This window comes from Tiliqua scincoides, chromosome 1 (assembly GCF_035046505.1).
Source record: "Tiliqua scincoides isolate rTilSci1 chromosome 1, rTilSci1.hap2, whole genome shotgun sequence".
Classification (NCBI taxonomy): domain Eukaryota; kingdom Metazoa; phylum Chordata; class Lepidosauria; order Squamata; family Scincidae; genus Tiliqua; species Tiliqua scincoides.
Window position 1 is genome coordinate 202691141 of NC_089821.1, and position 27914 is coordinate 202719054.

At 39.2% G+C, this 27914-nt stretch overlaps 1 protein-coding gene across 3 annotated transcripts in view; it reads left to right on the plus strand.

The window, feature by feature from the left end:
- The window catches only part of RNF217 (ring finger protein 217), a 54872-nt gene extending 26961 nt beyond the window's left edge, over window positions 1-27911 (plus strand). Inside the window, exons 2-8 of one of the 3 annotated variants that reach the window (XR_010793713.1) lie at window positions 995-1228; window positions 7522-7686; window positions 14846-15047; window positions 17649-17720; window positions 19271-19340; window positions 24942-25097; window positions 26595-27911. Coding sequence is in view for 2 of the 3 variants with exons in the window: in XM_066614136.1 (XP_066470233.1) it covers window positions 995-1228; window positions 7522-7686; window positions 14846-15047; window positions 17649-17720; window positions 19271-19340; window positions 24942-24996 (798 nt within the window). In the remaining variant the exon portion in view is untranslated. Of the gene's footprint in view, window positions 1-994; window positions 1229-7521; window positions 7687-14845; window positions 15048-17648; window positions 17721-19270; window positions 19341-24319; window positions 24893-24941; window positions 25273-26594 lie in introns of those variants that run through there. The other 2 variants (XM_066614136.1, XM_066614145.1) reach the window with 2 other exon arrangements.
- Window positions 27912-27914: the final 3 nt, after the last annotated feature.

Genomic DNA, 27914 nt, shown 5'->3' on the forward strand with positions numbered 1-27914 from the left:
TAAATAATAAAATAAGGAATTGTAGCAGAGGTCAAAGTAAAGACCTAGATATCTGACTACTTTATGGATTTTAGTTTTAACTTTTTAAATAAATGGTGATTTTTAAATGGTGATTGTGGGGCAATAACTTCATGCTGCTTACATAAGAACATAAGAACAGCCCCACTGGATCAGGCCATAGGCCCATCTAGTCCAGCTTCCTGTATCTCACAGCGGCCCACCAAATGCCCCAGGGAGCACACCAGATAACAAGAGACCTCATCCTGGTGCTCTCCCCTACATCTGGCATTCTGACTTAACCCATTCCTAAAATCAGGAGGTTGCGCATACACATCATGGCTTGTACCCCATAATGGATTTTTTCCTCCAGAAACTCGTCCAATCCCCTTTTAAAGGCGTCTAGGCTAGATGCCATCACCACATCCTGTGGCAAGGAGTTCCACAGACCGACCACACGCTGAGTAAAGAAATATTTTCTTTTGTCTGTCCTAACCCGCCCAACACTCAATTTTAGTGGATGTCCCCTGGTTCTGGTATTATGTATTATCTGGTATTAAATGGCAAAAGAAAATTCTCTGCTCCCATGCTATGTAGAATAAGCAGTTATATTCATCAGCACAAAGAAATGTGACTCTCTTGATGAATGGGTGAAGCTCAGCTATTGTTAAAATGGTCAACCAAAATTTTTGTTGCATACCAAGTTGTTGAGGTTTGGGTGTCCATTTTTCCATTCTGAAGCATGTGGATTCTGATAGTGTTTTTTTCCATTCTGTAATGTGCCTTGTGTTTTATGATACCTGTTTAACTCAGAAATTTTTTAATAAGTGATGTTGAGGAAAGAGTTTAAAAATCTGTCAGCATGGTATGCAAGTCTCAATTCCTTTTCATACACACTTAGGTGATAAATATTGTGCCGTTGTATGGAATGGGTATGTAGGGTTCTGACCTACCTGCCAACATGTGTTTGATCTCTTCTCTTCTGTTTTATATCCAGGTACAGGTGGGGCAAGCTGACATCCAGTGTCCAATAACAGAGTGCAGTGAACATCTGGATGAAACAACCGTCCTCTACAACTTGCCTCATGATGATATCATCAAGTATAAGTACTTCCTGGAACTTGGCCGTATTGGCTCGAGCACCAAGCCATGCCCTCAATGCAAGCACTTTACAACCTTCAGGAAGAGAGGCCACATTCCAACCCCTACCAAAATGGAGAACAAGTACAAAGTGAGCATGCTCACCAGAGCTATGGATTAGATGGCACTGCTGTGAACAGCAAAAGTAGGCCAGGATGTGGTGGGCATTAATTGGGCTTTCTTCTATTACTGGACCTTAATGTAAGCTGTGCTTTTAGAATACCAATGTATAGCATCATAATCCCATAACTGTTAACTAATGAGTAGTCTGAAGATAAAAACTGGCCAGTTAATATATAAGTTCTTTTGTTTGTTGTACTTTCTTGTTATGTTGGCCCAGTTGTGCAGTCTGAAGCGTACCACAGAATCTGGCCATTCCTACCTTCTGCTGTTACGTGATCACGATCATACTTTTCATTGAGTGCTTGCTGCATGTGTTAATGGATGAACTTTTGACATTTTTGACAATTTTGGCTATGCAACTTGGTAGCTGCAATGGAAAAGCTTAAATGGTCTTAAGTTGAAGTTTTATTGATCCACTCATAAATTATGGATTTCTCTCCATTTCTATGTGTTCTTAATCAGCACAGTGAGATGCTAGCTTGTGTGTGTGATGTGCATACCTGGGTGTTTTCAGGAAGCAAGTACTGTACTCCAAAGTTACATTGTGACTAGTTACTCCATGTGCGAAGTTTTCAGGTTGAAAGAGTGGCATATCCAGTTAAAAATAATCTCAACAGTACAAGGCAGATCTCTGCTGCAGAAACTGGAAAACTATTGCCAGTTGGCCTACTTGTGTTGTCTGTTTTAACTAGACATGCAGTCTGATCCCCTGCCTGATCAGCAGTGCTTGCACACGTGCTGTCCAGGCAACAGCCATTTTAAAAGTGCCTTAAGACATGTTGTGGCAGCCAAGAAGGGAGAGGAAAGTGCTAATCAGCACTGGGCCTGCATGCCTATGGAATGAGCATCTGGAGCACAGGGCAGTAAGCTGCTGAGCATCAGGAAGGGCAGGGAAAAGTTGTAGAGGGGACAACACTGGACGGGGAAGAACAGACTGGAGGGAATTTTAGGCACAGGACAGGCAGGGATGGCAGCAGAGGCTGCTGCAGAAACTTACCCCCCTCCTGAGCCTCTGAGCCCAATACTATTTAGCTTGTGTATCTCTGAGTAGACCCATCATGGCTGCTGGGGCTGTACACGGCATAAGGGAACCAATGTTCCCTTAACCCAAAGTGACCTCCGGCTGCTGCTCTGTCCCTGTAGGATACAGAGGTAGCCATTTCTGTGCCGCTATACCGCATAGCGCTGGCAGACGATAGGATTGGGTCCCAATTCTGAAAGTCTGTCTACTAAAAGGTAAAAACATTTTTTGGAATAATTTCAGTAATGTCAGAATAGCAGTACAGAGATTGATTTAGAAACATCAAATATATTGTTTTCCCCCGCTACTTAGTGTGGTTCCAAAGCATGACTATTTACAGTTGGAAATCATGGATACCTTTACTGGTTCTAGAATTTGTAGTAGTCAGTGTCTGGTTGCATTATTGCTGACAGATATGTTAAAAGCATATTCAACTGCTGAACATGGCATATTTATCTGAAGCCCAAATCCTAACCAACTTTCCTGAGATAAGGGAGCAAACGTTTCTCACCTTGAGGAAGCCTCTGTGACTGAACCCCGAACACAGGATGCAGAGCACAGCCCATTGATGTGGCTGCTGGAAAGTTGAATAGAATTGGGTCCACAATCAAAAGACTACAAATTGTATGCTAAAATTGTACTTGACTTTCAGAGCAAGTGGTGAGGAAAGGCAGAGGGTCCCAAGCTGGGGGTTGCGATGCCCCAGCTAGGGAAGCCCCATCTTTATCCCCTTAAGAAGTGGGACGATGGTGAAGGCAGTGATGTAGTTGCCACAATTATGTCGCTGCTGGGGGCAAAAGATTTTTTTTAGACTTATCTCTGACAGCCCCAACCCTCTAGTACTTCCCAATCTGTGGGTCGGGACCCACTAGCTGGGTCGTGAGCCAATTTCAGGTGGTCCCCCATTCATTTCAATATTATATTTTTAATTTATTAGACTTGATGCTACCATGGTATGTGACTGCATTTGGGGAAACGTTACAGACCTGTATTTTTAACAGGCTACTATGTATATTCTTTTAACAATGATAGTAATTTGGACTTACTCCTGAGTAAGTGTGGGTAGGATTGTTAAAATTTTCCTGCTAGATGTCACTTCCAGTCATGATGTCACTTCCGATGGGTCCTGACAGATTCTTATTCTAAAAAGTGAGTCCCGGTGCTAAATGTGTGAGAACCACTGCTCCAGAAGGTCTGATGAGTCTGTTGAGCCCTCTGCAGGGCTCCCCAACCCCAAGCCCCCAGAAAGCTAAAAATGGCTATTGCAACCCTCTTCTGCATTGCGATGGTGAAACTGGAAGTGGCTTACGTTAGCTATTTTTAGCTTTTTGGAGACTTGGAGAGCCCTGCAGAGGGGTCCGTGGGCATCTGGAGGGCCAGCACTATTAGGGGTAGGTGTCCAAAAAATCCCTTTTGGCTCTGGCAGTGAAACAATTTTGATGATTGCATCATTATCTTTGCCCCTCCCCCCACAAGCACTGACACCAGTTCCCAAACTTCCAGAGAGTTTGGTAACTACTGAAGAAAGAACTTTGGGGCTTATTTTCCACAAACCTAAGAGAAAATGGGGTATGCTTTTTGCTAAGGTTTATTTCATAATAAGCTTTCATGGACTACAGTCTACAGTCTAATGTGTGGTGAGTCTCTGTTGGGTTTGCTGAACACATTTATTTCTCTGAAAGTTGCTCAGGTTTAATGATATGGAAACTTTGATTCACATACTTTGTGAAACTTTGGATGCTATAAAGCATGTTGTTCATTCTGGTACAACTTTAGAGGTAAGTCAAAGCTTCATTTTATAGATATGGTATTGAGACTGAGAGTGAGTGAGTGAGTTATTTGCCTTGGGCTGCCTGACATATTTATGACTTCACAAAGATCTGAATGTAGTGCTCCTAGATGAATGTATGCCGGTTTATACCAGCAATATTCAAAGTCCCAGATCCTAAGATTTTCATAAGAAAATCCTATTTTCATATTGTGTTCTGCTGGGTTTTCATGCTTTTTAAACTCGTACGAGAGCAGTAGAGTAGTGTAATGCATGTTTTGGGTCCTGATGGTTTATGGCAGTAGCGTTTCTGTAATGGGGGAGCTTCCACATATCTTATACAGTGTAACATTTGTTGTTTCTGACTTGAACCAACAAGTGAGCTGTAAAAGAAAAGTTTTGTGTGTGAATCTGTCCTTGTTTCTGTGTGATGCTTCATATGGTTTATGCCCCATTTGTATGATTCATGTTCCCTTCTCCACTTCCTAGTTTTGCATAAGCCTTATTCTCCCATAAGTCAAATTGACAAACTTAGAATGAGAGATTAGTCAACATGGCAAGCTGTGGTAGGAGAAAACCAGGAATTGTAGTAGGGATCCTGTGCATGAGAGATGACAAAAGGGAACATGCAAGCCTGCAGCATGTTTTTGAGATCCCAAACTTTGATGCTCTGAACTAGGAAACTGGCTTTTTAGATATGATGAATTTAGATAATTTATGAATTATGTTCAGCGGAATGTCTTGTTTCTCTCTTTAAGCATACAGTTTAAATCTATGTTCTTCATTTCTGCTTCAGTATTACCTGCACTGTCCTTTCAGACTCTTTCAAAGCATCACAGCCTTGTGATGCTGCGGAAGGATCAGAAATAGCTCTGCATGTGGTGCATATGGTATGCCCACCTTGGTTTCTAGCCAAGAATATAATCAGGGTTTTGGCAACATGTGTTCTATCCTGTATTTCTCAAGTAATTGGACATCTTTTGTTGTGAAACTAGTTATTTTTGTCAAACCTTATAAAGTACACATTGCCAAATCTGGGCAGTATTTGCATGTGAACATATTTCAGAGGGCAGCTGCTTTGTGAGTCTTTACTGTTGATGGGAAGAAGCAGTAGCTCAGGATACTTAAAGCTCCCACTAAAAGTGGTAAGTTTCACCATAAAAGAGCAGACTGTAAAATTAACAGAATAAACAATAGGTTAGTTAGAAAAGTATCAATATGATGATTGTATAAATTAACTACAAAGTTAATTTTGTAGCAGTGGCTTGTTCATATGTTAAGACTTGTGATCCTTCAATCAACTGTAAATTTGGGGGATTGGGAAGAGCCCTGTGCTCATGTACTTCCTGTCTCACATCATGCACTTGGCTTCATGAGTAAGTTAAGTGGTTTTTGCACAGTCACAATAGCCATTGCATCCAAACAGCAATCTACAGTGTGTGCAAATTCTCCAAACTATTATTCAACTGTAGACAGCTTGCACAGGCCAGTTTTCTGTCTTGGATATACAGAAAATTTATTAAGCCAGAGTGCACAACCTTGGAGCTTCTGGCATCCAAACCATACTTTGCATCTGAAGCAAGTATCTGTGCAGTGTATGGAAATACAGTGGTAGGTTGAAGATGAGGTAAACACAAGAAAATATTTTGTATGAAAGAGTATGCTTCTAATTACAGATTTGAATTCTTTTCCAGATCAATATTTTAGTACTGTAATTTTTAAAAGGTGTCAGTTATTTCTACAATTCTGCTAAAGTTTTTTATTGAATCCTCCACCCCTATTTTTGAACAGGGCATGCCACTGGGTACAGAGACTGAGTCTGGAGAGGATTTTTTGCATATTGGGGGACCACGAAAAGTGTGTGTGTGTGTGTGTGTGTGTGTGTGTGTGTGTGTGTGTGTGTCGGAGGCAAGAATTTTATGCGGCCTTATATGTCATAATTGGGCTAAGTGAACAGCTGACTGTGCTCTGCCTAGCATTGCAGCTTAGAGGACATGCTTACTCCCCAGGGATCTGCTGAAGGAACAGGGTATGGGTGACACAGAAAGTGAGATCCAGAAGGTTCAATTTGAGACCCCTTCCTGGCACCTTTCAAGTTAGTAGTGAGGTGGGTGTTGTTGAAATCCTGATGGAATGTTACCAAGATCTTTCTCATGAGACACAAAATGCACAACCTCTAGTCACACCCAGAATAGCAACAGACGAGTGGTTAGCTCATGTATCAACATACCATCCACATTTTTTTAGTATGGCTATCACAGTATTAGCAGGACAAGATCAAAGTTGAAAATGATTTCCATTCTCAATCATTGCAACATGACACTACAACAATTCCAACACAGCTACTATTCTGGAATCTTACAAAGTTCAGTAACCATGAGACTTGCGTATTGTAAATGTCCAGTTTGACAGCAAGAAAGCAGAGAGAATACTGGTATATTTACTGCATTTAGAAACAGAATGCCAGAGGGTACTACTGAAGAATCAACTGAGAGACTGGGTTATGAACTCTGTAGGATTTGCTTTTATTAGAAGAAAAGTAAATGAAGAGGACAGAATTACATGAATGGATTTGACAGCTATTTTTTAATCATAATTTTCCTGCCTATCCTAACCAGAGATGACTGACAATGAAATGTTAAAAACAAAACATAATGGTTTGTCTTCAACTAAAGGTAGACATAACTAAATTAAGTTCCATTCATTTCAGTGATATTTAGTCTCAACTAATTTGTCACATTGACCAGTTCTGTTGAGTCATAATTAACCTTCTTTAAATACAACTGAATAAAATGAAAATGCAAAGCGTTGGTAACACTTAGGAAAAACAGTGTGGAAAAGTGATGATTGCACGATTACGATGTCGAATTTCCTGTGCAATTGGGTGAATATCCAATGCTCTTCACATTGAAAGATGCATTGTACTTGCAATACTGCAAACATACTTGCAGTATTTAATGACTGAATGTTATAAGTAGGCTTGCATTATAGTGTTCTTTGTAAATACTCTCGAATGTGGTGTACTTGCTAACTGTCTGGGTGTTTGATGTGGCATGGTTGACATGATTGGTGAAAAGAAACTCCCCAATTGCTTGTGAGGAGGAAGCATTCTTGAGCTAAGTGTCTCACAATTGCAGTGTGTTTAGAAACATAGCAGAGGAAATATATGCAAAGTAGCTGTGGTTGTGGTGGTAAATTATCCATATGGGAAAATTGGTATAGAGACCACACATATTTACTCACACTGAACTTCTTCCAACAAATATCAACTCAAAGTAACATCCAGCTACTGACTCCCCCCCCCCCCCAAATTCTAATAACTTGGATTATTCAGGAAGCATTAAATAGACTATGGGGTGAGTGTTTGTGTGAATGAACTGATGTCTAAACGAATGACACTTGGTGTCTGTGAATTTCTAGTTGGATATCATGTCCAGTCTTCCAAACTGTTGGTGTGTTCTTGTTTCCACAGATCCAGTGTCCAACTTGCCAATTTGTGTGGTGTTTTAAGTGCCACTCGCCCTGGCATGAAGGTGTCAACTGCAAAGAGTACAAAAAGGGAGACAAGCTGTTGCGTCACTGGGCCAATGAAATTGAACATGGGCAAAGGAATGCTCAGAAGTGTCCAAAGTGCAAAGTAAGCCAGCATGTCTAAAGTATGTTTTTCTTTGAATTTTTACAGCAGTTTTTCAGAGCAAGATGTCTGTGTAATGTCACTTAAAAGGCATTCATGATTGTCGGGCCTGTTAAAGGCAGAAGAGCCTAATCCCTGAAGTCTGCTGACTATGCTGCTCTTTTACAAACTGCTTATCTGTCACCGCTTTTATGTCTGTGACAGCTGAGCTGCTGAATTTTGAAGATGCAAACAAGATGCAAACTTTACCTCCTAGAAAATTATAAAAAAAGTTTCATGGGAAGTGAAATTCCAAGTCACCATATAGCAGCGTTCAGTGTGCATTAGCTTTGTCCTTCTTGAACCATCCAGGGCAGTGGTATCAAACAAAAGGCTGACAGGCCGGATACAGCATGAAGAAGCTCTTTATCCACCCCATGTGATAACTGAGGTCTCCCTGCACTGCCCTTTCAGTTGCGCTGCTTCTGCTAAGGCTCTGGGAAGGAGAGATGGAAGAAGGCCTAGGAAGGCAAGAAAAGCCACAGAGGAAGGGGTAGACCAAGATGGGTGAGAGAAGGGGATGCTGCCATGGCACTGGGAAAGCCCAATTCTTATGCAGGCTGTCCTGTCAGCCTCATTGCTTCTGCTGAAGCGTCACTTCACAGAGTGCCTGAGCTGCAAAATAATGCCTCAGCAAAAACTGCATGCCTGAAAGGGTGACCTGTGTAATTATTGGGCTCTCCCAGCATTATAATTAGACTTTTTAATACGTTGAAAATTTGATCAAGATTTGCATATACCCCTGGTCAAGGAGAAGACAGAAGTTGAAAGTGAAAAAGAAGCTCACATTTAATAGAAAGTAGAAGGATAGAGTATATTTATCTAAAAAAACACACAGTACTAATTTATGATAGCATTACTATTTATTACACACATACTCGTGTCACAAAATCAGTTCATCAACTGGTTTAAATAGCAAAATAAATGAGAAGATGGATTCCTGTTCCAAAGGGGGTCATCTAGATGTAACTGTTTCCTTGTGAGATTTATCCCATTCTCTTCAGAGAAGATCAGGCACACAGGAGTCCAAAACCATGGCACACCAAAGTTGAAGCCCCTCCCCACCAACCAGTGTGCCAGAAGAAGTCAAGCATGCAAGAAGTGCATTTGGTGTACTTAGGAAATCCTTTTTAGTTTTTTATTGAAGCTTCAGGAAAGTAGCTTCTGACACAGGCTTTCTGTGTGTTCTTGATTGATATGGCATCATTTGTGGATGATGGAAGGAGATGGAACTTTTGTTTGATCTTGGAGATCATGACTCTGGTTTGAATGGTTTTGGTAAGTCTAGTAATGCCAGAATTTGCACTCCAGAATCTGACAGAAGTATTGATAATATTTACATAGTGCTTAGAGTGTTCAGTTTGATTTGCCTGATTTACTGTCAAAAAAACCTGTAAGGCAGGGGATGGCAGCCTTTTCAGGCAAAGGGACCTGCTGTTCGATGTCCTGCCCAATTTGGCCTAGGCTCTTAGCCGTAACAGTACACCAGGCTGTGTACCACAACAAAGCTAGATGAACCAAAATATGTGAACTGTCAGCTTGCCATTAGGTGAGTGTATTTATTTAGACTGGTTCTCCTTCTGTATAACATGTAAGTATGCTCTGAACTAATGTCTTGGGTGTGGTGGAGACAAAAACTTGCTGGTCTGGAGATAATCTCTCAGATATGTTGTCTCTTTTTAAATACATTTTGGAATGGATGTATTTCAGGTGCTTCTTTGATAGATAAAATCAGTTGTATTCTATGCACATGAAACCAACATATACACTCCCATCCTCTGTGTGCAATCACTTTAATTTGTTTCACCCTCGTTGGCCTATCTGTTCTGGTTCACAAGCAGAAAATAAAACTCAGATTAATTTACTGCATGAAAATATATGACACACCTACTAAGAAGCTCTGTTGAATAGGGGGACTGTGCAAGAGCTGTCTGGTGGACTTTATCTGTCGCATACAAATGGACTTTTGGTCCCTCGCATTGCTGCTGCGTTGGTAGCTGAAGCCATCTGAATGATATGGAATATCATGGAAAGGAACAGCAGCAGCTTCAACTTTTGTGGACAGTTTTTGTTTTATAATACTACAGCATTGGCTTACAAATTACTATGCAATTTGTGCTACAGAAGTTGCATAGCTCAGCAGGGGCACTAGAGCAAGTGGCATGTCGTAACAGCTGAAGCAGGAATACAGGACTGTACTTTTTTAGCAGGATAGCCTGCAGTTACATGGCCGAGATCTTGGAACGCCTACCTCCAAGAGGAGGTCATGGATTACTTTCATGCCTTAAGTGTCTACCTGTTATCTAAGCAATCTCAGTTTTTCTGCCAGTTAGTAAATTTGTGCCGCCAGTTAGTAAATTTGTGCCAACTGATAAAGAGAAGTAATTTACAGTTAGAATGTTTTAATGTTAGATGCATGTCTGCAACCCTAGGGACAATCTCCAGTGGAGAGATCTCAGCAACAGAACTGAGAAAAATCTGTACATCAGTTTTTGGTCACTGTGCTAGCAAGGACTAACAATGTGGCGTGATGTGGATATTGGCTTGACTCCCCAGCTTTGTGTACTTTAACTGCACTACAGTGTTTTAGTCAGAGATCATAGCTGGTTCAATTTTCTTTTTCTAGGTCAACAGTTTCAACAGTACCATTTTGTTTCTGAATACTTTTGATAAATTACTGCAGTTAGTTGAAACTGCAAGTTGTTTTGCCTGGGAAATGGTTAAATGAAGGACTTGCTAAATTCGTGTCGTTAACATTATTTGACCTAACTTGAAAGACCAGATAGCTAACTGTTCAGGCAGTTATCTCCTATTGAATGTAGAGAGCAAATGGGTGTTCGAACCTCTGAAAAAGCATCCAGTGAAACACCCAATAACTGTGATAGTTTCAATAAAGACTCCAGAATCTGCCTTTAGGAATAATGGAATAATTCTAAGCTCTTCTATCAAGAAGGCTGTAAAGTGGAATACATAACAATGAACTTTATGTGAAGTGCATTCATTTTCTTCTAGAAGATTTGTGCATTGTGCTCTTTGTCCTATATGGCATCAGTGAGGACTGGGCAGATGTTTCCACTAACTGGTTTTGCTTGTTTTTACCAAACTGCATTCTTGTGGCATGTTAAAGGTAGTACACTATGTTTTGGAACTCTCTGTTCTCATATGAAAGTGATGTTCTGCATTTCCAGCATGCTTTCATGTACATTTCTTGTGTTTATTGTAAGTATGCCAATCTGCAAGGCCATCGCAGTTCATAGCAATTATAACCTGCTCTTTGGAAATTGCAGTCTTAAATGTTTACACCACTGTGTTCCATTTAGGGCACAATCCCAACCAACTTTCTAGCACTGACTTATCCACAATGCAGCCCCGAGGTAAGGTAACAAACATGCCCTTACCTTAAAGAGGCCTTCTTGACTGCCTCCCCATTGCAAGATGCAGTGCACACCACATTGGCACAGCTATGTCAGTGCTGGAAAGTTGGTTAGGATTGCATTCTTAGTCAACAATGTGCGTTCAGTACTTGTTGCCATTTTGTGTGTGTGTGAATTAAAGTTCAGTTTTATTCACAGGGCAACCTTGGTGCAGTTTGGTGTTTTGCCAGGATTATGTCCAGGGGTACCAAATAGTGGAATATTAGACTGTGTGGATAATGGGTAGAAAATAATCACCTGATTTCTTTTACAGGCCTTGGCACATAAGCCTGGGCTACTGACTGTCAGATGGCTTATACAGTTGTATAACTGTTTTAATCATCTGTAGTATTTTTAACCATAACACATCACTGTCCAAAGCAATGTTTTGAGGATCAAAATGTCATTTCTGGTACTTGAGTTCTGAAGCCTTTACCTGTCCTTCAGTGGCGTGACCTTAGACAAATTGTTCAGTTCTGGTTTAGGTTTTAGTGCTGCATTTTGGAAAAACCTTGGAGATTTGCTTTAAAAATTACAGATGCAGTCCAAAGAGAGAAAGCATATGATCAATCATCAATATAGATGATGGCTGTAGGTATCTTGGATCAGAATTTGAATTGATGTAATCCAAATAGATTTTTTGAGAATTGTGGTTGTGCAGTTTGCTATTGATTCATTCAATATTTATCCTGCTTTCTCCCAGATAGGTACCCAAAGTGACCAATTCATAACAATAAAACATAACTAAAAAACAGCCAGCATAATTAAAGACCAAGGCATATAATATACAAAAACAGCAATGAAACATAACTATAAAACCAACACTAAAATGATCATAGTAAAATCAGAAGGCTAATCTAAATATTTTAAGATTCCACCGAAACACTTCTAAAGAAGGAGCAGCTTGTAATTTAATAGGGAAGAAATTCCATAAAGTTAGTTCCACTACCAAGAAAGCCATATTTCTTGCCACCAGGGATGTGCCAGAGCCACAGTGCCGAAACTTGAGTTGAGCCCTGAGTCTATGCCCTTCTCAACTCGACTCACCCATAAGTCATAATGGGTGGTCGTTGGGCTTGCCCAGAGCAGTTTTTAAGTTATTTTGACTTGAGTCCGAGTCTTTTTGAAAAGTGAATCGAGCCTCGGAAGCATTGGGGGGGAGGCAAAATGTAGAGGCAAAATGTGCAGGCAAAAACAAGAATACACAAAAGAATAGACTCAAGTCAAGACTCGCGTTTTTGGTTTTTTTTTTTTTAGGGTAAAATCTCCAAGTCAGTATCCAAATTTTTGACACACATGTCCATACCTTTCAAAAGATGAGGAATTGCTTTGTCAAGGGAACACAAGTGTAGCATAATGCTTTCAGTTATGGTGTTGTGATGTGAGACTTTTTTTGGCCTGCCACACTCTTGATTCGTTTTTCAAAAGTAAAAGTCTCTTTCAGGATTCTGTGCAAGGTACTATATCCTGCATTACTAGTTGGTGTAGTTTTTTGAATGACTAAAAGTTAAAAAAAATAGGAAGCCACTTAGTACCCTAAAGAAAGATGAATCTAGAATGTACCATGAGTTTCAGTTGCCACACATTACCTTGAATTTTTGTAAAGGTGGAATATAACTTTTTGATTGAGAGTCAGTTTTTTCTATTTGCAACCATTTTTTCTGAAGTCATTCTTGCACAAGATGTGATATTGGTGGTTTTATGCTAGAAGTGTTATGCAGAAGAACCTTCCTTTCTGTTGGAGCAGTCAAAGCTGCTTCCACCAGTAAAAATAAAAACAGTGTAATACAAGTAGATAGTGTACGGTGGTGGGGAAAGTGGTAGATTTGCAAAAAAAAATTGATAGGGGTGTTTATGAATTGGTGGAAAGGAAAAGTGGCATGTAAAATCGCTGTACTCTCTGCTGGCAATTGTGACGCATATATTTGAGAGAGTAGAAATTCTTGGAAGTAGAGAGAAGACATGTAAATGAATAGTTCATTCAGATGACAGGGCATTGGAAAAGAAATATGCTAAAATGTTTTTGTTGTGTAGTAGTGAGGCAGACCATTGACCAGCTAGTTCAGTAATATCCTTGGCTGGCAGCAGCTTTTTAAGAACTTGAGCAGAGATCTTTCCCAGCACTTATTGCCTGGGATATTTTTAACAGGGCCTGAAGCTGGGTTCTGCAGAACATGCACATGCAAAACATGTTCTCTGCTACTGAGCTATGAAGTGTTGCACCCAGATATTACTCCGGGTGGGGCTTGTTTGGGAAATAATTAAACTGCTAAAGAACCATGTTATCTGTACCCATCTGTACAGACACAACATTAATTTTAACCACTTTGACAACAAGAACCATGCTCTCAAAGAGCATGCTGGGTTCTACGCTCCCCACCTGTGCCCCCAAAATAAAATTATGGTTGAAAATTGGGCATTTTATTCTAGTTCTGGGTCTACCCTTTGTACTTCAATTGGATTGAAACGTTTCAGAGAAAGTAAGCAGATGCAATTAGCTATCAATGATAACGTTGCATTCATGCAATACCTGAGTAGCAAATCAAGATTAGGGTTTTTCTTATGGATGCATTTTTGCTTTCAACATTCTCAGGTGATTTGACTTAACATTTAGGAGCAGCGCAGGCTCATTACAGCAAAACTGAACAGAGACAACATGCCTGGGCTTTTTTTTTTTTTTTTGCCAAGCCTGTTTTTCAAGATTTTTGTTCACCCTTTCAGATTAGGGCAGGTGATGGAAAGGTCAGCAAACTAATTGCCTCAAGCCCTGAGGCTATTCAAAAATCAGATAGCTGCTAATTGCTTTGCAAAGAGCTCAGCTCTTGCAGTTTTCAAGGCTTCCGCTGCTTGTAGGTCTTATTCTTTTAGTAAGCCAGGAGCCCTATTTTGACACTCTATTTTCCCATCATTGCTTGAACGTCACATTTTGTCCAGGTGATCTGATGTCACTGAATTTTTTGGGAAGGGACATGTTTCATAGCTTATCCCCCTGATACAGATGACAAAAGAAAACCCTGATATGTTAAATTTTTTTCACTCCTGGGGAGAATGCCTCAACCCAGAAGTTCCCAAACTGTGGGTTGTGACCACTGCTGGGTCCCATCTGCACTTGCTCCCAAATGGCACTGAACGACTTACCAGGAGCTTCCGTGGGGCTTCTTCGAGTCGTTCCAGGCTGCATACCCGCACTATCCACAGGCCTCAGAATGCTCCGCAAAAGTCTCCAGAAATCTCTTCCTGTTTTTGAAAGCCACTTCTGGCTTGCTCCTTATAACTGAAAGTGGTTTCTGGAGGCTTTTGTGGGCCATTCTGAGGCCTGCGGAGGTCAGTAGAATGTGCTTGCAGCCCAGTGCAACCCAGAGAATCCCTCCTGAGGCTCCCTTGGTCTCCCTTCAGCATCACCAGTGGTGTTGTGATCCACTGCAGAGGATAAGGTGGGTTGTGGCTCCAAAAAGTTTGGGAACTGCGGCGTTAACCATGACTAAACCTTAGGAATAGTTTCAGATGGTTGCATTTTCTGCATTTCAGGCCAGTGACTTGGAAGTTTCTGAGAAAGTTTCCTTACAGGAACTGTTCTTGGGCAACCACATAAACGACTCTTATAAGAGGCCATTGATAGAGTATTGTCTTGCGAAATGTTAGGTGAAACCAACTTTTAAAATATAAAATAACCTCTTCTCATTTCTTTCTTTTCTATTTTGCTTGTAAAGATCCACATCCAAAGAACAGAAGGGTGTGACCATATGACTTGTTCACAGTGCAACACTAATTTCTGTTACCGATGTGGGGAGAGATACCGCCAACTCCGTTTCTTTGGAGATCATACGTCAAACCTCAGTATATTTGGATGCAAATACCGCTACCTCCCTGAGAGACCACATTTAAGGAGATTTGTGCGAGGCTCTGTCTGTGGTGAGTGGGTGACAATACCTTGCAGATGGAGTTCTGTGTTCAGTTCTAGTTGCCACATTTAAAAAAGAATGCAGTGGAACTAGAAAAGGTACAGAAGAGAGCAATGAAAATGATTGCTGGGCTGGGCACGTCCCTTATGAGGAAAAGCTACAGCATTTGGGACTTTTTAGAAGAAAGGTGCCTGAGGGAGGAAATGATTGAGAAAAATATGTAGAGGGTGGATAGAGTGGAAATAGAGATGCTCTTTCCCCCCCTCACACAATACCAGAACTAGGGGACATCTATTAAAGTTGAGTGTCTGGAGAGTTGGAATGCACAAAAGAAAACATTTCTGTACCTAGTATGTAATTAGTCTGTGGAATTCCTTGCCACGGGATACGGTGATGGCATCTGACCTAGTGATGGATCAGTCATGTAAATGCAAGCACTGTTTTCCTCTGAACAGTTTCGAATGCAGTAATGTTATAAAAAATAAACTAAGAGGGAATTGATGGAAATAACAGTAAGAATATAATGAAAGAAGGCTAAAAGTACCAAAGTATTTTGATTAAAAGTTCTAAGATACCACGCTGATGAATATTTTGGCAAACTTTTTAGGGATAGAACATTGCTCATTTCAGCCTTAGTTATAGTATATGGAATTTGGCTTACTTATAGCAACTACTAATGTTAGTAACAGCAACAATAGTAATTACATTTTGCTTTTTTTACTGGGCTGGTACAGCAGCTCTTGAAATGGTTAATTCAATAAAAAATGTGTAATAGTAAGGTCAGTAAATCCATTACATAATTACTGCAGTATGAAGCAAATCTTTAGGGATAAAATTCTTGGTCGTAACACTGCTCTTTGTAAATTGCTAAGATGGCAGGGTTTGGTGGCAGTGAAATCCCATTTTCACTATGTAGTCAGCCTTTTATTCTATTTGATCCTGTGAACTTTGTGAGCCCTTTTTGCCAGTGCTCAGCATTTCACAATGGTTGCTGAGCTTTGCTCACCAAGTCACAAATGTAGTTGCGCCCACTAAGCAGCCTCCCTCCCACAGTCTCTCCTTCTCTATAGCAGGAGGGGGAAAAACATGGATGAGATGTCCAGGACACATCAGACAAGTGTGCACAATGTCCCCCTCCCTGTACTTCCTTCTGCTCTGGAACAGGAAGGAACACATGGAGATACCGTTATCTGGCTGCATTTGGATGAGAGTTATCCAGGTTGCCTGTACCAAGCATGGCAAAACACAGCTGAAACAGGAAAGAAAGGCTTAAGGTTTGACTGAGTTCATCAGATGTGTCCAGGACACCTGTGCAGCCACAACCAAAACTTACTCACCACTCTTATGAGAGGACATCATCGCACTCTCCATGGTTAGGGGGAACCTGAAATTGCATAAGCCTATCAGTGCTGTTAGAAGATGACGGTGAGCAGCAAAGTCTCACATTAGCCTGTTTCTATCTACTTGCTTTGGTAGAGCAGAGGGTTCTTGCAATCTTGGGCATGTTTTAGCAGGGATTGCAAATTCCACTGATTTCTTGGAAGAAGGCAGAATGCAGCTCTCTTAAATGCATTTAAACTGTTAAAGCAGCATATGAATCCAATTAAGTTAATTAAATAATAGATCATACGCTGCATGTGTACTACATACTGAGACAAAGCAAGCCATGAAATGTATTTCTCTGTAACTGTAAGCTTCTTATTGGCACATTACTAATTTTTACTTTCCCTGCTAAGCCGCTGAGCATGATGGGAGTTAAGCATGTAATTTCATATATGTCCATTTCCTATTCTGCACCCTCCATGCCTCTGGGATTTATCTTGCCTACTTTAGCTTGCCTGCTTGGTACATCATCTCAGTTCTCTACCACTAGGTTTAATCCCATTCAAACTGACTTCCCCTGAACTTTAGCTTCTGAGATTTCTGCACTCTGTCTTTCAACATTGGAACCTAGTTGCAAACAAGGAAAAAAGTGAGGAATCAGATCTTTCAACCACTGGCAGTGTTTTGTCTGCACTGAATCACATTGGGATGGTTAGTTCATATTTTGTCCCTATATGCAATTCACGTGGGTGATGACCCATGAATGCCATATCACAAGAAAAAAGCAGAGAATTTGAGATTCCAGTGTTTCTGAGAAGGCTCCTGAGGTTTTGATCAGACTCAAAACTTGTATATATTTCTAAAATGTTGAAACTGAAGACTTGTAGGCAGCTTGTTGTGGTTTTGTCCTACATTGCCTAAATAATGCAGTGGATTGTTAAAAAATTAATGTGAATTTTGTCTCTTGGCAAATGCCAGAATTTGGTTGAGTCCTGTCTTCACAGCAGTGCACTGAGTTGCCTTTGGTTCTTAGGTTTAAAAATAGCTTTGCTACCTTTTGGAATGAATGTGGCTAAGCAAAACCTCCTGAAAAGCCAATGTCTTATTCCTTAAAAAGTCTTGATAGCAGATAATCATAAATGGAAAATCTATATCATGTGGGGGTGGGTAACATTTGAACGTATGGACAGCCAAACCCAGAAATTTAGTAACTTCTCATGCCTGAAAAAGTGAGCTCATGTAAATAGACAACGCATGTATTTCTGTCACTTCCTTCCTCACCTTTTAGGTGGAAAATTATTTATTGCACCACTGATCCTGGTTTTGGGACTGGTAATAGGAACCATAGCTGTTATAATAGGTAAGTCCAAAATGTGATTTGGTTATACTGTATGATTTAAAAAAATAAATTTTTGTTTTACGTCTGCAGTAGCATTAGAAAAAGCTACCAATAGAAAGTGTTTTATGTCAAAAGCAGGTAATATTTCAGAAATATTAAGGCCTTAAAGGTCAAACTCTTTAAAAGCATAGAAGCTGGTAGCTGTAATTAAGTGGGTTATAGTGGGTTAGTGGGTTATAAGCAAGCGGAACAAAATAAACCTATATCACAGAAAAGTAATGGAGTAGACTTCTCCAAACAAGCTCAGTCTTGTCCATATTGTAAATAAGTGCAGTGTCATATTCTTGACATAATTTGTTTGCTAAACCTTACAGAGGTAAGAGAATCCCACAATCGGATAAAGATTGTCCAAGCGTAGGAAGGATTAAATATTTATATGTATTTAACAGAGTCTGGACTCTTGCTTATTTTGGAATACTAAGATCTTGCTTATTAGATGCCTTAAAATGCCATAACACATGCTGTTACCAGCATTCCATTCATATAATTAGGGCTGTGCTTTTCATTCCAAGAATGTATGGAAACTTCTCAAATCTGGCGCAGATGTGTTCTAGGACACTCAATGCTCTGACTACTTATGAGTTTTAGGGCCTAAAACATCCGGCTTCAGAAATATTCAGGAATTTCATTGCCTTCTGAGTGTGTTGGTGCACTAGAATTAAAACAGATAATTTTTTTTATTTAACCACTCTGATTTAGGTAATTTGCAAAGAGAAAATACTGTCTCTGCTGCAGTAACATCTAGAAAACCAAGAACATTCAGCATTTCACTCTAATAGCCTATTGGCCTCCTCCTCATAAACATTTCTTTTTACAGCGTTCTTATTTTAGATCTGCACTGTTCCACATTGTTTCCAGAAAGACCTGTTTCAACTGAAGTTAAACATGCTTTGACATTGATGCAAAACATTCCAAAGTCTTTTGAAATATCTGTCTGCCTGTCAGTGACTGGTCTGACATTCAACTTCAAATGAAGGTTCTGAAAGACATTAGCATTGCCATTAAACTGATTGGAAAAATGCCTCTGTCAACTCCATAATGGCATTCTTTGTTTGACTTGACTCATAGGTGACTATTGGGCAAATTTCTGGACGAAAAATCAATCATGGGTTACAAGCCATGATGTGCATGTGCAACCTCCTGATTTTAGAAATGGGTTTTATCAGAATGCTAGATGCAAGGGAGGAAGACACCAGGATGTAGGTCTCTTGTTTTCTTGTGTGCTCCCTTAGGCATTTGGTGGTTCACTGTGAGATACAGGAAACTGCACTAGATGGGCCTATGGCCTGATCCAGCGGGGCTGTTCTTATGACTAATAGATATCTGTTTCTATGCACTGAATAACTAGGTACAGTTTAGGATGCAATCCTATCCACACTTCCCTGGGAGTAAGCTCCATTGTCTAAAATGGGACTTACTTCTGAGTAGACATGCATAGGATTGGATTCTTTGTTTGTTTGTACATAGACATTTGTATCCTGATGGACTTTGTTTTTGCTTGGTTTTGGCAGGTTTATTTGTGTTCCCCATCTATTGCCTTTGTAAAAAGAAGAGGAAAAGGCCACGAACAGAAATGCCCTGGTACGAGTGAACCCTTGTAAATCGAAATGGATCCAGTCCTGGAAGGCTAATGCAAAACTTGTGCAGCACAGCAACCCTGTGCTGATTAACCTTGAAACCACGGTCATGGCAGAGAATCAGGGTGGGGGGCAGTGGCTGCATTCCTTCAGCACAGTACACTACTACTGAAGACAGGCTAGAATGCTTCTCTGGTCTGGTGCATCAGTTGGAGGCTTCAACACTTAAAATGTTTTTTAGATCAACTTCACTTTCTTGGACAGCCTACATCGGCATTGCAGCTTCATACCTACTGATGGGCCCATGAAAGAAGCATTTATTTTGGTGACTTTTTTCAGCTATTGATGAGATTTCAAGAACTTTCAGGGGAAATGCATACTTCTTGAGTGAAGAGGACTTTTCCTTAAGAGGCTGGGCCGCATATGTTCAGTTGGTTAAGCAGCATCCGGTCTGACAAGATCAGCATGCAGTCAGGTGTTGAGTTCAGTAGTTGGCTATGTTATATATGCAAGTTTGCCCATTGATAGGGTGTTTAATCATGTGTTTGGTAGTAGCTACTATTGTCAGATTCCCAGTACCTTAAAGATACTGGTAGGAAGTGGTTAGAGCAGTATCTTTTAATTAGTTTCAATGTGATTGAGGGATTATCTTGAATCTCTGGGAGAGCATGATGTCATTTCAGTGTGTTTGAACTGTGAGCTGTTTAGAGTAACTCATAATCAGTCCATTTATCTTTCAAATACATTGAAGTAAGTAGAGAAAGAGGATAAAACCTGGCTTTTATGGCTGTCTCACAAATCTAATATATAAGCATTGTGGTATTACACGCCTACACATATACCAGGGCAGTAGCACAATCACAATTGAATGTGCTCTCGCAAATAAGGATGTAACCAAAATCATGGCAAATACAGAAAATCGAGTGGAGTATAAGTTAGAGTCTATAACATTGACTAGTTGGGATAATAATCTGCTATGAGGCAATCGAGAAAAGTGTTGTTTCCCATAACTATCACTACATGCCTAAATTAAGTAGGTGTTTTTTTTTAGGTTTTTCCTAGCAAGAGCTGTATGTCCATGGTCCATGGTTCAAGACTATCTCCTAAAAGGTGATACCAGTTGAGACGCAGGGCCAGTTGGTATACTCTTCACCGAGATATACACTACGCATTAGCAGTGTTGTATCAAGATCATCTACAAAATCTAGGATTTTATTTTATTCAGTTCAATAAGACCCAGTGAGGTGTTGTGGAGAGTAAGTCTAGGAACAACTATTTTGAAGTCTTATTTCTATAATTTTGAAGTGAGTTTTTGGTAGCTTTTGTTGAAATTAACCTTTGAGACACATGCACTGCTTGGTTTGAAGCGGAGAATAAGGTGAATCAAGTGGGAGGTTTACCAAAGAAAGAGACCTGTTCTATTAGTATGACATCGAAGAAAAAATTGTGAAAAGGAGGATAACCTAAGGAATGATTATTGAAGTACATATCACTTTTGTATGCTGGAGATTTTTTTTTTTAAAAAAACAAGATGATATTGCTAAAAGAGGTAGCAAAGTATTCGTGTGTTCTGTGATCAATTTATGGAGGCTACCAGCCCTAGAACAGAGTGCATAAAGATGCAGCCTGTGGCTATTTGGTATACGTTGTATTTTAAATCTTTCAGCATTTCATTACTGAAGCAGTTTGTTGATCAAGTTGGAACAATTCCCATTGTATCACATTGTCTTGAAGACATCAAAGCTTCCTTTGAAATTCATAAAGGAGTTTGTTGGCAATAGAGTCCAACATATATTTTGTTTTGGTCCACTATGCTAGTTTTGACTATGCTAGTTTAGGTCCACTTTCTGTTTTAAAGTCCCAGCAGTACCTAGACAAACCATCTTCTGTTCTACTAAAATGATTGCTCTTTGTGGATTCTGAAACTCCTTAATAAGGAAACTAATTAGAATTTATACACAATTGCCAGTGAAGTTGTGTCTGTGGAAATGCAGACACACAATGCTGTTACAAATGTGTCGGCTTCCTTAATACATTGCTCCTTTATTAAGTTCTCTCAAATTTGACTGCTGCCTTAAACAGATCTTTTTAAAGATTGTATACTTTTATCTAGCCCCAGATAATTATGTGTTTCTCAGGCCAAACTTGTGTGTTGTCTTTGGTTTACTCAGGGATTTTAGTCCTTCATTAAAATGTCAAATACTTTTGTGAGGAAATTTTTCTAATATTTAGAAAACATTCAAGATACGAGTTATGAGATTTGATGTTCATAATGTAGGATGCATTAAAACAATGTCAAGGCATCTATTTAAGAATAATTGATGTAGTTATTTGTGTTTTCCCCATAATGTTCTATGTTTGTTTTTGCTTTCCTTCTCTGCATTTGGAAGATACTTACAGTATGTAATGCTTCGGCCTGGTCCAGAGACTTTCATGTACAGTAGCAAGTTGGTGCAGGAATCATCCTGCCCCCAACAGACACCCAGAGAGTGCCAGTGTTGGATCTTGACAGTGACAATTGCCTGTTACTGATTCCACACATGCATCCTTCCTCCAACAGGGAATTTGAACCATTTGAGCTGGCAGAACCATTAGTCTCTTCAATTATATGTGCAAGATATATTGGAGCACCACATGATATTTATGGGTGCTAGGTGAAGGTTTTTGCATCTGTGTCGCATCAGTTTGTGCACATGGGACCACATCCAGAAGGGTCATCTGTGCATTGATCCTTATTCCTGCAAATGGGTCACCCTTGCTGGATAAAGGCATATGCTTCACTAGCGCAAAGCATGACATTTTATGACATGTTAAATGTGTATCAGTCAAATAAATCCCTATGGCTGTCTGTGCTTTAATCAGTGCAGTTAAGTACACAAATCTAGAATGAGTTTATAATCTCAAGGAGATTATTTTTTATTCAGTTCTGTATTATTTTTCCAAAATAAGGTACTGCCACTTGTCATACAAGAGGTGCATTAGACTTTTGGTATGCTGACCACTTTTTGTTTCTGAACTTTAACAATAGTCTTTTAGTTTTAACAATTAATCAGTGACTATATTTACTGGCCAGCCATTTAAATTATTGATTTTTGTACTAAAATTTAAAGTAGTACAATTAACCTCCTGTGTCTTCCAAATAGTTTCTTGAATAGCATGTTGCAAGCCATACTCTGCTTTGCCTTCTGCAGCCCATTTCCTGTTCTGTACTATTAATCTGTTGCTTGAAATTGAAGTAACTTTTCTCTGTTGCAATATAAATCTTTCCTGTGTCTCCGTGAGCTCTAGTCAGCGTAAGAGAACATCACCTCCACTTTTTCCAAATCTTTTATTTTTACCTTACAATGTACCTTATTGAAATGAAACTGCATTAAAATCTACATTGAAATAGTCTAGGATTTTCTTTTGGGAGGGTACACCCAAAGTATTCTTACTTTAATAGTGCATACTAGAGAAGGCTAAGCAATTTATAAAAAATTTTTATGGTACTGTTTGCTATACACCTACATTTGAAAGTCCCAGGAAGGTTGGGTGGCACTCTTTCATTCAGTGTATTATGGCGTTGCCAATAAGTATAAAGGTAATTATATTTGCATTGCAAGCAGGTAATTAGATTGCATTGCTATGGTTGTCACTCTGACCTTGATGTAGAAACTACTGATGTTTAAACTGGATCTGATTCTAGTAAATGAAAAGCCTGTCTCTGATTATAATAAACTATTGTAACACTTTTGGAATCCTCCAGTAATCTTAAAACTGGTTTTGTCTATTACAAAATGTAGCCCTTAGATGTCATTTTTCCAGTATTTAAGATTTCTTAGTGCAATTTCTCTAAAGCTATTTTGCTATAATAAAAACAAGTTCCCCCCTTTTGAAATACAATGATTGCTTTAATAATGGATGTTTGTAGTCACTGTAAAGGTGCTTTATCATACTGTCATAAAATCCTTGCCTTGCATGCCATAAATTATAGGGAATATACATTTAATGTGTGTATGGGGAGAAAAAATTCCACCCCAGCCAATCCTTAGCACCTTTTTTCTCAAGATGATGATTGTGAGAAATCTTGTTGAACAAAAACACTGCTCTGAAGTTGTGTTTCAAGTCAAAAGGCTCATTGAAATATTGAGTAAACTTTCATTTTAAAAAAAAGTGCTTCTATACAAATGTGCAAGATGAGCTTATTTAAAATATATGCCATCCCCTCTTGCTTCCAGCCAATCATCCCAACCCCAAAAAAGCAATTCATGCCTAAAAGAGGACTCGGCAACATGCTTTGTCTTTCTGAATGCGGTGTAGTATCAAAAGCTCCTGTTGAGACAAAATCCAGCATTCTGCACAACTTATCAGGTGGTCATTCAGTGCCATCAGACCTGTCATTTCTTTCTGACAAATGATGATCTCTGCCAAACTGCCAATCGTTTGTTTGGCGGGTCTGATTCTTGAGTGTGTCCTTGCATGTAGCAGTGAGATCTCTGGGTCAGGGCTACAGAATTTCAAAGTGTAGAATACTTAATGTTTACTATAAATCTTTATATTCTCCTGTTTTTGAAGTAGCAGCCAGAAGTGTCAAGGATAACTTGTACTTTGTTCTGTGTGCCATCCTTAATAAAATGGTTTAATGTATTGCCAATTTTTATGTGTTGTCATAATCTTAATTTTTATTTTCTGAAATGGTGTCTAAAGTAATTGTACTTGAAACCCCTGATTGTATGAGAAGGCAAGCTTCTTACTGTTCTTCATTTGAAACATGTGGGGCATATTAATGCTACATTTTGAACTATTGTACTTTTGATCTGTACCCAGAATGTATCTGATTATACAACATCATCAAGGCAATAGAAGTGACTTCTAAACAGGGATAGTAGATTGAATTATGCAAAATGAAGTTCATATGGTATACTTCCTGTGTTAAAAGTCAAAATAAAAATATTCTTGCTCTTCTGTTTCAAAACCAATGCCTTTATCTTTCTTCTTCTGCAGATCCCAATTTGCATTACCAAATTAAATTCAGTGGCTTGGATCCAAAGGGCTCCATGTATGGGAAAAAGGGAAAGGAGGCCAACTTCTGCTTACCTTTTCTTCCCAGCTGCAGTTCCCTGCAAATAAAATACTGTTCTGAAGCATAACCCCCAAGTATCAGGAACAGCTTTTCAGGGCCTCAAGGGGCTATCACTGAGAGGAGGGACAGAAAACTTCTGATGCACATGTGATCCAAGTCAGTATCTTATGCAGATGCTGGATGAAGAATCCAATAGAATTAGAACATTGTTTATTGGAATAAATTCCAGTCATATATTCTGAGCCCTGCTGGAATGAGTATCAAGCATGAACAGAGAAAATCATATTGGTTCAACAATCAAGTCAATGAGAATTCAATACTAGAAAGTATTTTTATTATAACAGGCGTCACTACGCAGCTTGACTTACCCTTGAACACTCAATGAACTGTGTGGCATAGGGAAATAATCTGAACTGTTTGATTACAGATGTGCCTTGACAACCATTTTTGCAATTGCTGTTGCACTTTTCAAGCTGGCACATTAATGGGAATTGTGGCTGGCTGTATCTGCAATCTACTTGTTTATATACTGTTTCTCTTCAGGAAATGGATATTCAAGAACAATTGGTGGGTGCTGCAGGAAATATGTACTACATGAACCAGCCCTCTAGTGAAATGAGAAGGTTACATTTGAAAGTCAAGAAGATTGCTGTGTTAATAGCTATTAATTGGCAGGAAATTCCATCAGTCAGAAAGCAGGTATGTAAACTTCTTTAGTGTCTGCTTTCTACTTTAATAAGGAATTTAGCAGGTTTCAACACCACCATCACTCCCTGCCCAACCTTCTTAATATGTTGGTGCCTTTATAGTCTGAATCAACGGAATATTTACGTATATGCTTTTGTCAAGTTGACGTTTCTAAGAGTCAATTTTATAACAGGTCAAAATTTTTAAAAAGCCAAGATTTTTTTAAAAAATGGTTATTCTTCAACTCAATTTTGTAATTATAATTGAGTTGTAATTATAATTCTTCAATTATAATTTTGTAATACCACAACCACTTCAGAGTAAATTCTTCAAATAATTTTGCCATTTCAAGTAGCGTTGAGTTTTTAATTGATGCTATTTGATCAGAAATGGAAAAAGAGTGTTTTAAGTGGTGTGCCTATGCTAATAAAATAGCCTATTCCCTTGCTTTCCAGAGTTACATTTCTCTTCCACATAAAATATTTGAATGTATGACTTAAGTTTTAGAGTCATGTACAATTTTTCTGTAGGTAAGTTTTAGGATTAAAGTTCTAACTAAAAAAAAAAAGCCTGACTTAGCCCAAAGTTGTTACATGATGCCATTACTACTGTCTATATAACTCAGTTTCGAATTCTGTAAAACTTTTTACTATTATTACTTTGCAGATTGTTATACCTTTAAACTATATTTTTGCTACATTGTGTGCTGTACTGGCCTACCCCCATATCTGCCTTTTAAAGGCATAAAAATGTCACTTTCGGTTTTATGAAAATCGGGGAATCACTTTTTTGGCCTAAACAGCCATTCTGAAGCCTGCAAAGGCTGTGGGAGGATGCACGCAGCCTTTGTGGGGCTCAGAAGAGCTTCCAGGGGAGAGGGGAGCATAGGGTCCCCCCATATCTGTGAAACTGCAAGTACAGGAGGCCCCCTGTACTTCATGAACATAAAATGTATGTCCAGTCCTCTAACTGAGCTGCTTCAGTCTGTAAATGGTTCATAGGGTCAGTGGAAAAGGGAGATAACCAGCATTGCAGAAGAGACTTCCCATTCCTTATGGCAGGATTGTGGTAGCAGTTGCAATGGCTCTTGTTAATGGAAGAGATTACTATGAGAGATCATTATTATTTACAATCTAGGGTCCAGTCTGTATTCCACAAACACAATATGTGATGGACATTGGTTTTGTTTAAGAATAGAACAAAAAGTCAAAAAATTTATTCTTCCCAACTTCTATTCATATGAATTGGATTGCTGGATCAGTCTAAATGTCCATTTATTCCAGTGTTTGGTTACATGTCTTTGGAAACTCACAGGCATGTCTACTTGTCTTGTCCCCAGCATCTGGTATTTGAAGAGATGCTGCTTCTTCCATTCAGCTGTCATGTTGATGCTCATGGATAATAGCCATTTAACTTTCACAACAATATTTTGTCCATTGTATTTTAGACAAAAGTTTTAAAGTACTCAAGTAGCAATATGTTTCTTATAGTTATTTTGTATCTTTATAGGAGCTCTGCAGAATTTTTCAGTAGCATTCTTACTGGATTACTTTCTCACACCTGTGGATCTTTTCTCTTTCATGGCGGCTTTAAGTTGTATCAAAATATTTTGAAACAATTGACCTTCTTTACTAGTGCCTTTTGTTTGTAAATGGCCTAGATGCTGTTTGTCTCCTATCAGTCTTGTGTAGGAATGTACTATAGTGGTATTGAATTAAACTTGTCCTAAATGTAGAACTAATGTCTTGGTTGGACAGCTATACACAGGTTGTTTGTGCACATGTATCCGGGGGAGTGCCAAACTTGCTTAAGCCATTTATGCCCAATGTTGCTTATACGGAACAGGGATCAAATGTGTACACCTGTAGTCTGGGCAAAATTAACAAGAGTCACATATGATAAATAGTGGATGTTTGAGAGCCGCAATACAGGTTGGACCGGGGTATCTGCTGGGGATCCGTTCCCAGACGCTCCACAAATACTGAGATCTGTGGGTTGGGTCCACAGAAGACCTCTGGACATGATCAGAAGTGTGAAAAGGCCTCCAGAAATTTCCAGAAGTGCCTCTTGGAACACTTCCAGAAGGGACCAGGAGGCATTCAGAACCCGTGGTGGGTCAAATCTGCAGGTTCTGAATCCACTGATAGAGGACCCACTGTATTTAAAAAGCATTTAAATTCTTAAATATAGTTACTCACCATGAACACTAAAAGGACATTTTAACCCAGTGGACTCTCAGTTTACACCCAGTAAATAATTATAAAGCTTAGAAAATGCTTAACTTTTCTATTAATTGTGATGTAAAAAGTTCAACATATTTCCGCAAGCTGCACATGCTACTGTTTGGTCACCCCTGGCATATATACGCAACTAAGAAAGAACTTTATCCTGCTGATGTATATCCTGCTGGACAGGATGTTTTGGAATGAAGTGATATTTTAAATGTCTATGTTGGAAAATAATTACTTTGCTGCTACTCAGTTATAGTCATGTTCTTATGTACAACTTTTTCACTTTGTAAACTTAATGGTGTTAGGGTGAGCAATTTCAGTAATAAAATGTTACTAATTAATATCAGTAGATGCTGGTGATAAAATTGATAATGCAGGAGTACATAGTGCTTTGGCATAAGAACACATTCCTTTTTCATTTGACTTAATGATGGAGATGAGAAATGTGATCTTAATTACACTAGGCAATGTGTATATTTTTAAAATATGAATTTGATCCTAAAATTATGTATCCTTAGGGTGTCTGTTGTATGGGGTGTGCAAAGGTATTTATAGTAATTTTTCTTTTTAAAAATTTGCATGTTATTTGGTTAGGATG